General features: G+C 35.9%; 1 protein-coding gene across 6 annotated transcripts in view; it reads right to left on the reverse strand.

The window, feature by feature from the left end:
• The window catches only part of dpysl3 (dihydropyrimidinase like 3), a 55,120-nt gene that overhangs the window by 18,132 nt on the left and 20,680 nt on the right, over positions 1–16,308 (reverse strand). For all 6 annotated transcript variants that reach the window (XR_014031963.1, XR_014031964.1, XM_081391047.1 and 3 more), the window contains exons 5-8: positions 14,964–15,025; positions 14,297–14,377; positions 588–656; positions 38–158 (exon numbers count right to left, since the gene is read on the reverse strand). Coding sequence is in view for 4 of the 6 variants with exons in the window: in XM_081391047.1 (XP_081247173.1) it covers positions 38–158; positions 588–656; positions 14,297–14,377; positions 14,964–15,025 (333 nt within the window). In the remaining 2 variants the exon portion in view is untranslated. The remainder of the gene's footprint in view (positions 1–37; positions 159–587; positions 657–14,296; positions 14,378–14,963; positions 15,026–16,308) is intronic.

Consider the following 16,308-nt stretch of genomic DNA (forward strand, 5'->3'; position numbering starts at 1 on the left):
GATTTTTTTTTTTTTTGTTAATGGTCATATTGTGTACCTTTTTTCCTGGCCTGTGAGATGATATCAGCAGCACTCTTGCTCATCACGCGGGTCACATAGAGCGGACAGTTGGTTTGACTGGCAATCGTGATGGCTCGAAACACTGCCTCAGCCTCTAGCTACACACACACACACACACACACACACACACACACACACACACATAATGAAGGACATTGCAAAACAGATTTAGCTGCATTTCTATGTATCTCGCATAGTTCCTCACACAATATACACTATGTTGATTTATTTCAATGCATAACTAAAATAATTATAAATCTAGTTTGCCAGCCCACATTCATGACTGACCAGTAAAATTAGATCAAGGATCACGTCTGCAAAAGATCACTGATAGACTGATGCCAGACAGATTAGATCTGTGAGGCGGGCCAATTTTCTGTCCACATGAAATCACTACAAGTTCCTTGTCTTATTGTGAGTTTTCCGTTAAGAATTGGGAAACAAATATTTTATGGGGATCGCAGTGATGTTATGAAATTATATACCACCAACAAGCCACTATACAACTGTTATTTGTGGTCACTGACCTCTTCCGGGCGGCTGAGAACATGTCCCTCAGGTCCGGTGATGCCCATCTCCAGCATGCGGGTCTGCTCCTGAAGAACACACAGTCATAGTCGATTAGTGACTCACTGGCTCAGTTTACAGCTGGTATTAAGATGAGTTTTGGTGGATCGGATCACAAGTAGACAAGGGAGACACATTCCCGTTTACGCCTGGTGTTTTAAAGGCATAGTTCACCCAAAAATGAAAATTCTGTCATCATTTACTCTCCCTCAAGTTGTTCCAAACCTGTATGACTTTCTTTCTTCTGCTGAACACAAAAGAAGATATTTTGAAGAAAGTCGGTAACCAAACGACTGATGGACCCCATTGACTTCCATAGTAGGAAAAAAAAATACTATGGATGTCAGTGGGGACCAGCAACTGTTTAATTACCAACCTTCTTTAAAATATCTTCTTTTGTGTTTAGCAGAAGAAAGGAAATCATACAGGTTTGGAACAACTTGAGGGAGAGTAAATGATGACAGAATTTTCATTTTTGGGTGAACTATCCCTTTAATACGTCTCTTTTGTCCACTTTTTACCACTTCTGTCCTGATATCTTCAAGGTTTTTTTTTTTTTTCAGATCTTTCGATCCAATGGAAATAAGCTCAAGCAATGTACATATGGAAGAGCCTGGAGACATGTATTAACCGTGCATCATGATTTGTAATTTCATAATTGCTTCTGTTGTCTTTAAAATATAATTAAAGTGCACTGCCAAATGTACTGACAAGCATTTATAGTAAACTAATATACTTCATACTTCTATACTTCAATATTATGTCATTTCTTTTGAAACTTGCATGTCATATATTTAGATATATTTGTAATTACACAGTTGTAATGAAGAAAGTTGCAATTTATGTTAGTATGTTAATCAACACATCTAAATAAGGATACTTTTAGATATATTTGTAATATTTGTAATATTTTATATATTTATATTTGTAATATTTTATATATTTAGATATATTTGTAATTACACAGTTGTAATGAAGAAAGTTGCAATTTATGTTAGTATGTTAATCAACAAATCTAAATAAGGATACTTTTAGATATATTTGTAATATTTTATATATTTATATTTGTAATATTTTATATATTTGTAATTACACAGTTGTAATAAAGAAAGTTGCAATTTATGTTAGTATGTTAATCAACACATCTAAATAAGGATACTTTTAGATATATTTGTAATTTTTGTAATATTTTATATATTTATATTTGTAATATTTTATATATTTAGATATATTTGTAATTACACAGTTGTAATGAAGAAAGTTGCCATTTATGTTAGTATGTTAATCAACAAATCAAAATAAGGATACTTTTTTAAAGCACAAAGATTATCAATAATGAATAAATTATTTAAAATATACTTAATTTGAGATGAGAACTGTACATATTTTATAAGTGTACTTAAACGTATCAATAAACAGTCATGAAAGTGTACTCTCTTTAAGTACTCCTAACTAGTCTTTTATTTTATTAATATATTATCTGCAACTACAGTTTTTTTTTTTAAATATACTTTTTTAAGATTTAAAGTACACTACAAGTGCGCATTCAATACAATTATACACACTTCTTTTTCAAAAGGGCAAAATCAGACAAACTATAAAAACAGTAAAAAAATTCAATAAAATTGCTGCCTTACATTTACTGTTTAAGTCATTTCAACTCAAATTACATTAAACTGACTTGAATCTTGAAGAACTTATAAAAAATGTTGTCATGACTTATTGATAATATAATTTTTTACAGTTTACTTTTTACTACTTAACTACAGTATTATTTTACAGAATACGATAGGATGATAATCTAAGAATGCAGAGTAAGTGATGTTAAAAGAGTGGGATGAGACCACCCGCACACGGCCCGGCTTGATAATGTCCAGATGACTGAAACTGGATGAGGGAAATCAGGACATACAGTATCCCATCATCCCACTCATCTGAAGGATTGAAGGATTGAGGGCATCATGGACTGCCTAAATATCCTCACCTCACCCTCAGTCATGGAAAATGCAGCATGTCTTTGTGTCATCACATCACTGCTTTTGTAACTTTACACGTGACCTGAGAAACCATTTCATATCTAATTTACTCCAGGAATATATGGTGGAAATGTAAAATAACCACATACTGCATACATATCTTAGAAGACTCTGAAAAGGTCAAAACTAGGGAGGAGAATAATTCTGTTTTAATGATTCTGCTTCAGATTTAATGTACTTAAGTCCTTCTGTTTATGGATTATTTCTGTCATTTTGAAGAAGAACAAATGGCTGATGTTTGAAAAGCTATTTTAATTGCATTCACTGTAAGACTGCATGATACAGGAAAAAAATGGAGATTGCAATATTTATTTTTTTTGCAATATTTTCTGCTAAACGAAAAACATGCAGGAAGTTTCACCAGATGACTTGAATAGATTTGGAAAGAATTAATCATCCTAGAATGACTGGGGTGATTTTGTTGGGAAGTGCATATGGCAAAAAAAAAAAAGTAAAAAAATAAATAAATAAAAAAAACGTTTTACTCTAAAGACTTTTAAGTGTGAAATCCTTTTTGGGCTGGAGAATTTGCAAAAACAATTGAAAAACCTGTGTGTTCATTCTTGACTTAATAATTATTATGATTTTATTGTGATAATTATTAAATATATTAAACAAAACATTATTCATTTACTTGATTATGAATGTGAATATAGCTTGATTCACAGTAAATCAACCCCTGAAACACAGTATCATGAACTACACATAGCACATATATTTACTTTATTTTTCAAATTACTGTACAATGTGTTACTGTATGCCAGTGGCTATGATGCATATTTATCTTATATGCATATTTTATAACAATGTTCTGACCACATTTCAGAAGAATGCAGAATAATCAAAAGCTCTCTTAAATGAGAATGTCCCATCTACCTACAGTAATACCACATGCCTCTTAAATCATGGTTGAGTAAACTGAAGGATGTTAGCTACTGAAAAAAAGGAAAGAGCCCTTTTGATGTGTCACGTTTTAACATGAAATATGTCAAAAAAATCTTTAAACGATTTCAAAAGTTGCCCAAAGTGGTCCTTTAAAGGAGCCGCACCTTAAAAAACAGGGTTAAAAATCAGCGTCAGTCATTATAATCTGAACACACATCTGTATACTGTATCAGTGTAGACAGCATCAGTCATTATAATCTGAACACACATCTGTATACTGTATCAGTGTATCAGAGTCAGTCATTATAATCTGAACACACATCTGTATACTGTATCAGTGTATCAGAGTCAGTCATTATAATCTGAATACACTTCTGTATACTGTATCAGTGTATCAGAGTCAGTCATAATAATCTGAACACACATCTGTATACTGTATCAGTGTATCAGCGTCAGTCATTATAATCTGAACACACATCTGTATACTGTATCAGTGTATCAGCGTCAGTCATTATAATCTGAACACACATCTGTATACTGTATCAGTGTATCAGAGTCAGTCATTATAATCTGAACACACATCTGTATACTGTATCAGTGTATCAGCGTCAGTCATTATAATCTGAACACACATCTGTATACTGTATCAGTGTATCAGAGTCAGTCATTATAATCTGAACACACATCTGCATACTGTATCAGTGTATCAGAGTCAGTCATTATAATCTGAACACACATCTGTATACTGTATCAGTGTAGACAGCGTCAGTCATTATAATCTGAACACACATCTGTATACTGTATCAGTGTATCAGCGTCAGTCATTATAATCTGAACACACATCTGTATACTGTATCAGTGTATCAGAGTCAGTCATTATAATCTGAACACACATCTGTATACTGTATCAGTGTATCAGCGTCAGTCATTATAATCTGAACACACATCTGTATACTGTATCAGTGTATCAGCGTCAGTCATTATAATCTGAACACACATCTGTATACTGTATCAGTGTAGACAGCGTCAGTCATTATAATCTGAACACACATCTGTATACTGTATCAGTGTATCAGCGTCAGTCATTATAATCTGAACACACATCTGTATACTGTATCAGTGTATCAGAGTCAGTCATTATAATCTGAACACACATCTGTATACTGTATCAGTGTATCAGCGTCAGTCATTATAATCTGAACACACATCTGTATACTGTATCAGTGTATCAGAGTCAGTCATTATAATCTGAACACACATCTGTATACTGTATCAGTGTATCAGCGTCAGTCATTATAATCTGAACACACATCTGTATACTGTATCAGTGTATCAGAGTCAGTCATTATAATCTGAACACACATCTGTATACTGTATCAGTGTATCAGTGTCAGTCATTATAATCTGAACACACATCTGTATACTGTATCAGTGTAGACAGCGTCAGTCATTATAATCTGAACACACATCTGTATACTGTATCAGTGTATCAGCTTCAGTCATTATAATCTGAACACACATCTGTATACTGTATCAGTGTACCAGTCAGTCATTATAATCTGAACACACATCTGTATACTGTATCAGTGTATCAGCTTCAGTCATTATAATCTGAACACACATCTGTATACTGTATCAGTGTACCAGTCAGTCATTATAATCTGAACACACATCTGTATACTGTATCAGTGTATCAGCGTCAGTCATTATAATCTGAACACACATCTGTATACTGTATCAGTGTATCAGCGTCAGTCATTATAATCTGAACACACATCTGTATACTGTATCAGTGTATCAGCGTCAGTCATTATAATCTGAACACACATCTGTATACTGTATCAGTGTATCAGCGTCAGTCATTATAATCTGAACACACATCTGTATACTGTATCAGTGTTTCAGCGTCAGTCATTATAATCTGAACACACATCTGTATACTGTATCAGTGTATCAGAGTCAGTCATTATAATCTGAACACACATCTGTATACTGTATCAGTGTATCAGAGTCAGTCATTATAATCTGAACACACATCTGTATACTGTATCAGTGTATCAGCGTCAGTCATTATAATCTGAACACACATCTGTATACTGTATCAGTGTATCAGAGTCAGTCATTATAATCTGAACACACATCTGTATACTGTATCAGTGTATCAGAGTCAGTCATTATAATCTGAACACACATCTGTATACTGTATCAGTGTATCAGCGTCAGTCATTATAATCTGAACACACATCTGTATACTGTATCAGTGTATCAGCGTCAGTCATTATAATCTGAACACACATCTGTATACTGAATCAGTGTATCAGCGTCAGTCATTATAATCTGAACACACATCTGTATACTGTATCAGTGTATCAGAGTCAGTCATTATAATCTGAACACACATCTGCATACTGTATCAGTGTATCAGAGTCAGTCATTATAATCTGAACACACATCTGTATACTGTATCAGTGTAGACAGCGTCAGTCATTATAATCTGAACACACATCTGTATACTGTATCAGTGTATCAGCGTCAGTCATTATAATCTGAACACACATCTGTATACTGTATCAGTGTATCAGCGTCAGTCATTGTAATCTGAACACACATCTGTATACTGTATCAGTGTAGACAGCATCAGTCATTATAATCTGAACACACATCTGTATACTGTATCAGTGTATCAGCGTCAGTCATTATAATCTGAACACACATCTGTATACTGTATCAGTGTATCAGCGTCAGTCATTATAATCTGAACACACATCTGTATACTGTATCAGTGTAGACAGCGTCAGTCATTATAATCTGAACACACATCTGTATACTGTATCAGTGTATCAGCGTCAGTCATTATAATCTGAACACACATCTGTATACTGTATCAGTGTATCAGAGTCAGTCATTATAATCTGAACACACATCTGTATACTGTATCAGTGTATCAGCGTCAGTCATTATAATCTGAACACACATCTGTATACTGTATCAGTGTATCAGCGTCAGTCATTATAATCTGAACACACATCTGTATACTGTATCAGTGTATCAGAGTCAGTCATTATAATCTGAACACACATCTGTATACTGTATCAGTGTATCAGTGTCAGTCATTATAATCTGAACACACATCTGTATACTGTATCAGTGTAGACAGCGTCAGTCATTATAATCTGAACACACATCTGTATACTGTATCAGTGTATCAGCTTCAGTCATTATAATCTGAACACACATCTGTATACTGTATCAGTGTATCAGCGTCAGTCATTATAATCTGAACACACATCTGTATACTGTATCAGTGTATCAGCGTCAGTCATTATAATCTGAACACACATCTGTATACTGTATCAGTGTATCAGCGTCAGTCATTATAATCTGAACACACATCTGTATACTGTATCAGTGTATCAGCGTCAGTCATTATAATCTGAACACACATCTGTATACTGTATCAGTGTATCAGCGTCAGTCATTATAATCTGAACACACATCTGTATACTGTATCAGTGTATCAGAGTCAGTCATTATAATCTGAACACACATCTGTATACTGTATCAGTGTCAGTCATTATAATCTGAACACACATCTGTATACTGTATCAGTGTATCAGCGTCAGTCATTATAATCTGAACACACATCTGTCTACTGTATCAGTGTCAGTCATTATAATCTGAACACACATCTGTATACTGTATCAGTGTAGACAGCGTCAGTCATTATAATCTGAACACACATCTGTATACTGTATCAGTGTATCAGCGTCAGTCATTATAATCTGAACACACATCTGTATACTGTATCAGTGTATCAGTGTCAGTCATTATAATCTGAACACACATCTGTATACTGTATCAGTGTATCAGAGTCAGTCATTATAATCTGAACACACATCTGTATACTGTATCAGTGTATCAGTGTCAGTCATTATAATCTGAACACACATCTGTATACTGTATCAGTGTAGACAGCATCAGTCATTATAATCTGAACACACATCTGTATACTGTATCAGTGTATCAGCATCAGTCATTATAATCTGAACACACATCTGTATACTGTATCAGTGTATCAGAGTCAGTCATTATAATCTGAACACACATCTGTATACTGTATCAGTGTATCAGCGTCAGTCATTATAATCTGAACACACATCTGTATACTGTATGTGTATCAGTGTCAGTTATTATAATCTGAACACACATCTGTATACTGTATGTGTATCAGTGTCAGTTATTATACTCTGAACACACATCTGTATACTGTATCAGTGTATCAGCGTCAGTCATTATAATCTGAACACACATCTGTATACTGTATCAGTGTATCAGCGTCAGTCATTATAATCTGAACACACATCTGTATACTGTATCAGTGTAGACAGCATCAGTCATTATAATCTGAACACACATCTGTATACTGTATCAGTGTATCAGAGTCAGTCATTATAATCTGAACACACATCTGTATACTGTATCAGTGTATCAGAGTCAGTCATTATAATCTGAACACACATCTGTATACTGTATCAGTGTATCAGCGTCAGTCATTATAATCTGAACACACATCTGTATACTGTATCAGTGTAGACAGCATCAGTCATTATAATCTGAACACACATCTGTATACTGTATCAGTGTAGACAGCGTCAGTCATTATAATCTGAACACACATCTGTATACTGTATCAGTGTATCAGCGTCAGTCATTATAATCTGAACACACATCTGTATACTGTATCAGTGTATAAGCGTTAGTCATTATAATCAGAACACACATCTGTATACTGTATCCAGTGTAGACAGCGTCAGTCATTATAATCTGAACACACATCTGTATACTGTATCAGTGTATCAGCGTCAGTCATTATAATCTGAATACATATTTGCATACTGTATCAGTGTATCAGCGTCAGTCATTATAATCTGAACACACATCTGTATACTTTATCAGTGTATCAGCTTCTGTCATTAAAATCTGAACACACATCTGTATACTGTATCAGTGTATCAGAGTCAGTCATTATAATCTGAACACATATTTGCATACTGTATCAGTGTATCAGCGTCAGTCATTATAATCTGAACACACATCTGTATACTTTATCAGTGTATCAGCTTCTGTCATTAAAATCTGAACACACATCTGTATACTGTATCAGTGTATCAGCGTCAGTCATTATAATCTGAACACACATCTGTATACTGTATCAGTGTATCAACGTCAGTCATTATAATCTGAACACACATCTGTATACTGTATCAGTGTATCAGAGTCAGTCATTATAATCTGAACACACATCTGTATACTGTATCAGTGTATCAGCGTCAGTCATTATAATCTGAACACACATCTGTATACTGTATCAGTGTAGACAGCTTCAGTCATTATAATCTGAACACACATCTGTATACTGTATCAGTGTAGACAGCGTCAGTCATTATAATCTGAACACACATCTGTATACTGTATCAGTGTATCAGCGTCAGTCATTATAATCTGAACACATATCTGTATACTGTATCAGTGTACCAGTCAGTCATTATAATCTGAACACACATCTGTATACTGTGTCAGTGTATCAGCGTCAATCATTATAATCTGAACACACATCTGTATACTGTATCAGTGTATCAGCGTCAGTCATTATAATCTGAACACACATCTGTATACTGTATCAGTGTATCAGAGTCAGTCATTATAATCTGAACACACATCTGTATACTGTATCAGTGTATCAGCGTCTGTCATTATAATCTGAACACACATCTGTATACTGTATCAGTGTCAGTCATTATAATCTGAACACACATCTGTATGTCAGTGTAGACAGCGTCAGTCATTATAATCTGAACACACATCTGCATACTGTATCAGTGTATCAGAGTCAGTCATTATAATCTGAACACACATCTGTATACTGTATCAGTGTATCAGAGTCAGTCATTATAATCTGAACACACATCTGTATACTATATCAGTGTAGACAGCGTCTGTCATTATAATCTGAACACACATCTGTATACTGCATCAGTGTATCAGAGTCAATCATTATAATCTGAACACACATCTGTATACTGTATCAGTGTATCAGCGTCAGTCATTATAATCTGAACACACATCTGTATACTGTATCAGTGTATCAGCGTCAGTCATTATAATCTGAACACACATCTGTATACTGTATCAGTGTATCAGAGTCAGTCATTATAATCTGAACACACATCTGTATACTGTATCAGTGTATCAGTGTCAGTCATTATAATCTGAACACACATCTGTATACTGTATCAGTGTATCAGCGTCAGTCATTATAATCTGAACACACATCTGTATACTATATCAGTGTAGACAGCGTCTGTCATTATAATCTGAACACACATCTGTATACTGCATCAGTGTATCAGAGTCAATCATTATAATCTGAACACACATCTGTATACTGTATCAGTGTATCAGTGTCAGTCATTATAATCTGAACACACATCTGTATACTGTATCAGTGTATCAGCATCAGTCATTATAATCTGAACACACATCTGTATACTGTATCAGTGTATCAGAGTCAGTCATTATAATCTGAACACACATCTGTATACTGTATCAGTGTATCAGCATCAGTCATTATAATCTGAACACACATCTGTATACTGTATCAGTGTATCAGAGTCAGTCATTATAATCTGAACACACATCTGTATACTGTATCAGTGTATCAGCGTCAGTCATTATAATCTGAACACACATCTGTATACTGTATCAGTGTATCAGCGTCAGTCATTATAATCTGAACACACATCTGTATACTGTATCAGTGTATCAGCGTCAGTCATTATAATCTGAACACACATCTGTATACTGTATCAGTGTATCAGAGTCAGTCATTATAATCTGAACTAGGGCTGCACGTTTTCAAGTTTTTCATTAACCGTTAACCGAGGCCCTTAGCGGTTAATACTCGGTTAACCATAGTGTGCGCGCCGCAACCCCGAGATAGGCAAAATTTGCGGGTGGGACATGTCCCCACCACTATTTTCTAAGGTCGATATTGTCACCACTTTTGAAACATCTCGCGGCATGAATACCAATACAAATAAACAAAACATCTTCAGTTAACTAGCAGAGCATTCATTTCGTTCGTTTTTTTTTTTTTTTTTAGGCGATCTAGCGCTGAAATGTTATGTTTTTTAAATCAAGTGATCAAAGTGCTCGTTGCCGCTGCGATCGAGAAGGGGCTTGTAAAACGTGCTGAGGTATTATTAATTCGTGGCCACAACAATTCACCTGATACTGATAAATATTCACCAATTCACAAAAAAAAAAAGGAATAAAAAGCTGTAGTCGGCCTTCACTGAAGAGCTATCTTCACAGGGACGAAAAACAGTTTAATAATTATTATTAATTCGTGGCCACGAAATAATTCACCTGAATATTCACCAATTCACAAAATATAGGTCTTTAGCATTCACTAATTAATAGTATCAAACTGTTTTTGGCCACGTTAAATCAAAATGAGGGAGGGAAATAGTTCAACGTGTCCACGATTTATTAAAACGAGGGAACAAATAAGTCGTCGTAACAACTAATTATTTAGATCAGTGGACAGGGCGCATAAGAACAAACAGTGAGAGAGCCCCGGCCGCGCGCGCGCGCACTCTCACCGCCTTCAAACAACACGAGCGCTGTATTGCTCTCTCTCCCTCGCGCATATCAACACAGTAAAAGGTCGGAAGACCGATTGTGTTTTATAGATTAGTAGTTTGTTCATATAAAGTGTTTGATTAGCAAGTACATGTTTAGGAAATGCATAATACAAATTGTATGGGTTAATGTAACGGTAAACGGACTCTGCGGGTAAAACTGTTGTGATGAAACTGCGCATGCGCGGGGTAAAACTGCTGGTGTAAAGCTGTGGCTCTGCGGCTCTGCAGACAGATATTATTGTGCTGCGATCAGTGGCGCGGATACTGACTGACTATATTTGTTTCTGGCTCGCGCACAGCCTTCATTCTCGGACGCGCGCTTTCTTTGCCCGCTTCATATTAGAAAACTGGTCTAGCGGTCTCTGGCGGTGCAAAAATGTATTACAACTAAATTCAATGCACACCATTGACGCCACTTAACCGAGCAAAATGTTTCACTCGGTTACGCAATTTTTAACGGTTAATCGGTTAATCGGTTAACCATGGACACCCCTAATCTGAACACACATCTGCATACTGTATCAGTGTATCAGAGTCAGTCATTATAATCTGAACACACATCTGTATACTATATCAGTGTAGACAGCGTCTGTCATTATAATCTGAACACACATCTGTATACTGCATCAGTGTATCAGCATCAGTCATTATAATCTGAATACACATCTGTATACTGTATTAGTGTAGACAGCGTCAGTCATTATAATCTGAACTAGGGCTGAACGATACATCGAATTTTCATCGTCATCGCGATATGAACTCGCGCGATGAACACATCGCAACAGACAGCCTGACACGATGAATAACACCTGGTTCAGATTACAAGATTTTTGTGTCTGTTACGATAGTCACGGTGTCAGATTACACGATTTTGACTCCTAAAATCTTGTCGTGTCATGGACAAGAAACATGTCAGGCTACACGTTGCTTTCCGACCAGTAATCGCGTGCCGTCACACGCACACATTCACTCGCAAACATTTACTCGCACACACACACACACACTGTCCCTCGTTCGTTCGCGCGCGCGCACACATACACACACAAACACACACACACACACACACACACACACACACACACACACACACACACACAGACTCTCACTGTCCCTCGCTCACTCCGGCTCACTCATTCACTCGCGCGCATACACACACTGTCCCTCGCTCACTCACTCGCGCTAAATCGCGTAATCCAGGCAGGTAATAAACTTTTGACCTATCACGCAAATAACCTATTAAAGCACTAAGACATGGGAACAGTATATTCTATTTTACAATGTCTATTTAAAAAAAAAAAATCAGGAATTGTTGTTAGCTAACATTCACATTTGAATATTTATCGCAAGTCATATTGTCATCGCAATATTAAACAATGTTATCGCACATCGCAGCTTTTCCTCATATCGTGCAGCCCTAATCTGAACACACATCTGTATACTGTATCAGTGTAGACAGCGTCAGTCATTATAATCTGAACACACATCTGTATACTGTATCAGTGTATCAGCGTCAGTCATTATAATCTGAACACACATCTGTATACTGTATCAGTGTATCAGCGTCAGTCATTATAATCTGAACACACATCTGTATACTGTATCAGTGTATCAGCATCAGTCATTATAATCTGAACACACATCTGTATACTGTATCAGTGTATCAGAGTCAGTCATTATAATCTGAACACACATCTGTATACTGTATCAGTGTATCAGCGTCAGTCATTATAATCTGAACACACATCTGTATACTGTATCAGTGTATCACCGTCAGTCATTATAATCTGAACACACATCTGTATACTGTATCAGTGTATCAGCATCAGTCATTATAATCTGAACACACATCTGTATACTGTATCAGTGTATCAGCGTCAGTCATTATAATCTGAACACACATCTGTATACTGTATCAGTGTATCAGAGTCAGTCATTATAATCTGAACACACATCTGTATACTGTATCAGTGTATCAGAGTCAGTCATTATAATCTGAACACACATCTGTATACTGTATCAGTGTATCAGAGTCAGTCATTATAATCTGAACACACATCTGTATACTGTATCAGTGTATCAGAGTCAGTCATTATAATCTGAACACACATCTGTACACTGTATCAGTGTATCAGAGTCAATCATTATAATCTGAACACACATTTGCATACTGTATCAGTGTATCAGCGTCAGTCATTATAATCTGAACACACATCTGTATACTGTATCAGTGTATCAGAGTCAGTCATTATAATATGAACACACATCTGTATACTGTATCAGTGTAGACAGCGTCAGTCATTATAATCTGAACACACATCTGTATACTGTATCAGTGTATCAGAGTCAGTCATTATAATCTGAACACACATCTGTATACTGTATCAGTGTATCAGCGTCAGTCATTATAATCTGAACACACATCTGTATACTGTATCAGTGTATCAGAGTCAGTCATTATAATCTGAACACACATCTGTACACTGTATCAGTGTATCAGAGTCAATCATTATAATCTGAACACACATCTGTACACTGTATCAGTGTATCAGAGTCAGTCATTATAATCTGAACACACATCTGTATACTGTATCAGTGTATCAGCGTCAGTCATTATAATCTGAACACACATCTGTATACTGTATCAGTGTAGACAGAGTCAGTCATTACAATGGCTCCTATTTGCTTTTGACGCAACGCTCACATCCAGTGTAGGCAAATGTCAGCCGTGGGGCGACTGAACGCTAGTGGGCGGAGCCTATGGTGCGATGATTTATAACGATTGGTCGATGTCTTGCTCTGGAGGCGGGCATAGGTAAATGTGTTTGCCCATGTGACGTCAGATCCCGCAATAACAAAACAAGCTGTTTTTGGAGCTTGAATAAATAAATGATTTGTTTATAATGAAGAGGATGTTTTAAGATCTGAAACTAGCAGCATGACCTTTAATATGTCAAAAGATCGAGGCAAATTTGATTTCTCATGTCATGACCCCTTTAAAAGTGGCCCAGAGTAAAGTGTAGTAAAGCGAAATAAAGTGCATACCTCAGCTATTATTTCTCCATTTTCTGCGTGGACCTGTGCAATTCCTCCATGCTCTCCAAGAAAGGTGAAGATCTCATAAAGCTGTTCAAATATAAATAGAAAAACCATATTAGATATAAAATAGTGAGGTTTTAACGAGAAAACATAGCTTATGTTACAATGTGTTCAAGTGGTGATTTTGATATTCTTAATCTTAGATGACAAAACGGTTATTGTTAGTTCAGATGAACCAAACAAACTTAAGTCTGTGTGACTAAAGTCTAAAAATCAAGCCATTTTCAGTTAATAGAAGAATAATATTCATAGAGTTTATTATTTATTTAATAACTTATATGTGTACCAATACAAAAATAATCATTAATAAACAGCAACATTCTTTAACATAAAATGAGGGGACATTCGTGAGTGAAGATGAATACAAATTACTGTATTGAACTGATTCATTCAAACAGACAGCACAAAAAATGCCTCCACAAACACTACTCAAGACTTTTTATCTGTTTTACAGACTTAAGGCATTTGAGTGCTTTGTAAGGATCTTCAGGTACATGACTGACCTTCATTACATTATACCAATCATAAAGAAATAACTCCCAACATCTGCATGGTGTGATCAAACAAAAAGAACGTTTTTATCCACTATGCTCTCCACTTTTCTTCGGCTTACCTCACTGTTGCTCATCTGATAGAGGTCTTTATAGGCCATATACACCTGGAAGGAGTTCACTCCTATATGGACAGAGCGAATAAATCATCAAACCACAACATGAAACAGCGTTCACTATCAATTTTCACTTTCATAATGTTATGCGACTCTTAGGGCCCTATCTTACACCCGGCAAAACCAACTGAAACCTGGTCTAAAGTCAATGGCGCAGTATTTTTTTGTTATTTAAAGAGCGCGATAGTAATGTGCGCCTATAGGCGGGTCCACAACGCGCATACATTCTGCTTATTAAATACACACTGTTTTAAAAAAATATATATTTGGCATATCCCTGCACAGCTGCACACAAACATGCCAAATTTTAAATTAAAAGGATTACAATGTAAAAGATTATTATTGTGTACATAAAGATATGGTGGAATCCGGCTTGTCCCGTAGATGTTCTGCTTGCGCACTTTTACCTCGCGCACGAGCAGATCCGTTTGCGCTCTGGAGACGGCTTCGGTCTTTCCACTATCAAATTCCGCAATGTAAATAGTGAATCTGCCATGGCGCGAGCACAACTGGCATTTAAAGTGAATGGGAGATGAGACTCTGATTGGTTTAACGCACGTAAATCCCAAAACACACCCATTACTCATTAAGAGAATAGGGACAACCCTTTTAGACCATGCGCCGGGAGCACCGACCATTTGTCCCGTCGTTAAACTAGCAAAAGTGGATTCGGACACGCCCTAAATGCACTTGCGCCATGCGCTTTAGACCATGCGCTTAGATCGTTAAAATAGGGCCCTTCTTCTCCAAGTAGGGAGGGGACTGTACCCATCATGAATTGATTGGATGGTGAAAATACCAAAATGGACGTTAAAGTATAAACTGATGCATCAAGCCCAGACCAGGTACGTGATGAATTTAGATTTTTTATAGACATTGGTATAGACAACATTCTTTAACAAACAATATTTAACTAAAAAGAAAATATTATTTCAATATTATTTCAAATAAAACTAAATAAAAGATCACTCATTAATATAGATTTAATATGTCTTTTCTTACAAACACTAAATGCTCTACTGTATTAAAAGCACAGTGCTCATTAGTTGTCACATGATAATATGTAGCAGAACAGATTCTTCACTCATTTGTTGGTTTTACAGTAATGAAGCAGAAACAGAAATAGCTCAAATGACCAAGAATAACTTCAGTCAAAGCGAAACACATTCCCTATGGGAAACCATACTGGCAGATGTATTTATAACTTAAGAAGGGTTTTTTTTTAGTATGCTGAACTATTTTCTGGAACAGTTCAGAAATGAATTCTTACCATCTGGTCCATCTGGAATTC

The sequence above is a fragment of the Scardinius erythrophthalmus genome (assembly GCF_964197995.2).
Source record: "Scardinius erythrophthalmus genome assembly, chromosome: 17".
NCBI classification, from domain to species: domain Eukaryota; kingdom Metazoa; phylum Chordata; class Actinopteri; order Cypriniformes; family Leuciscidae; genus Scardinius; species Scardinius erythrophthalmus.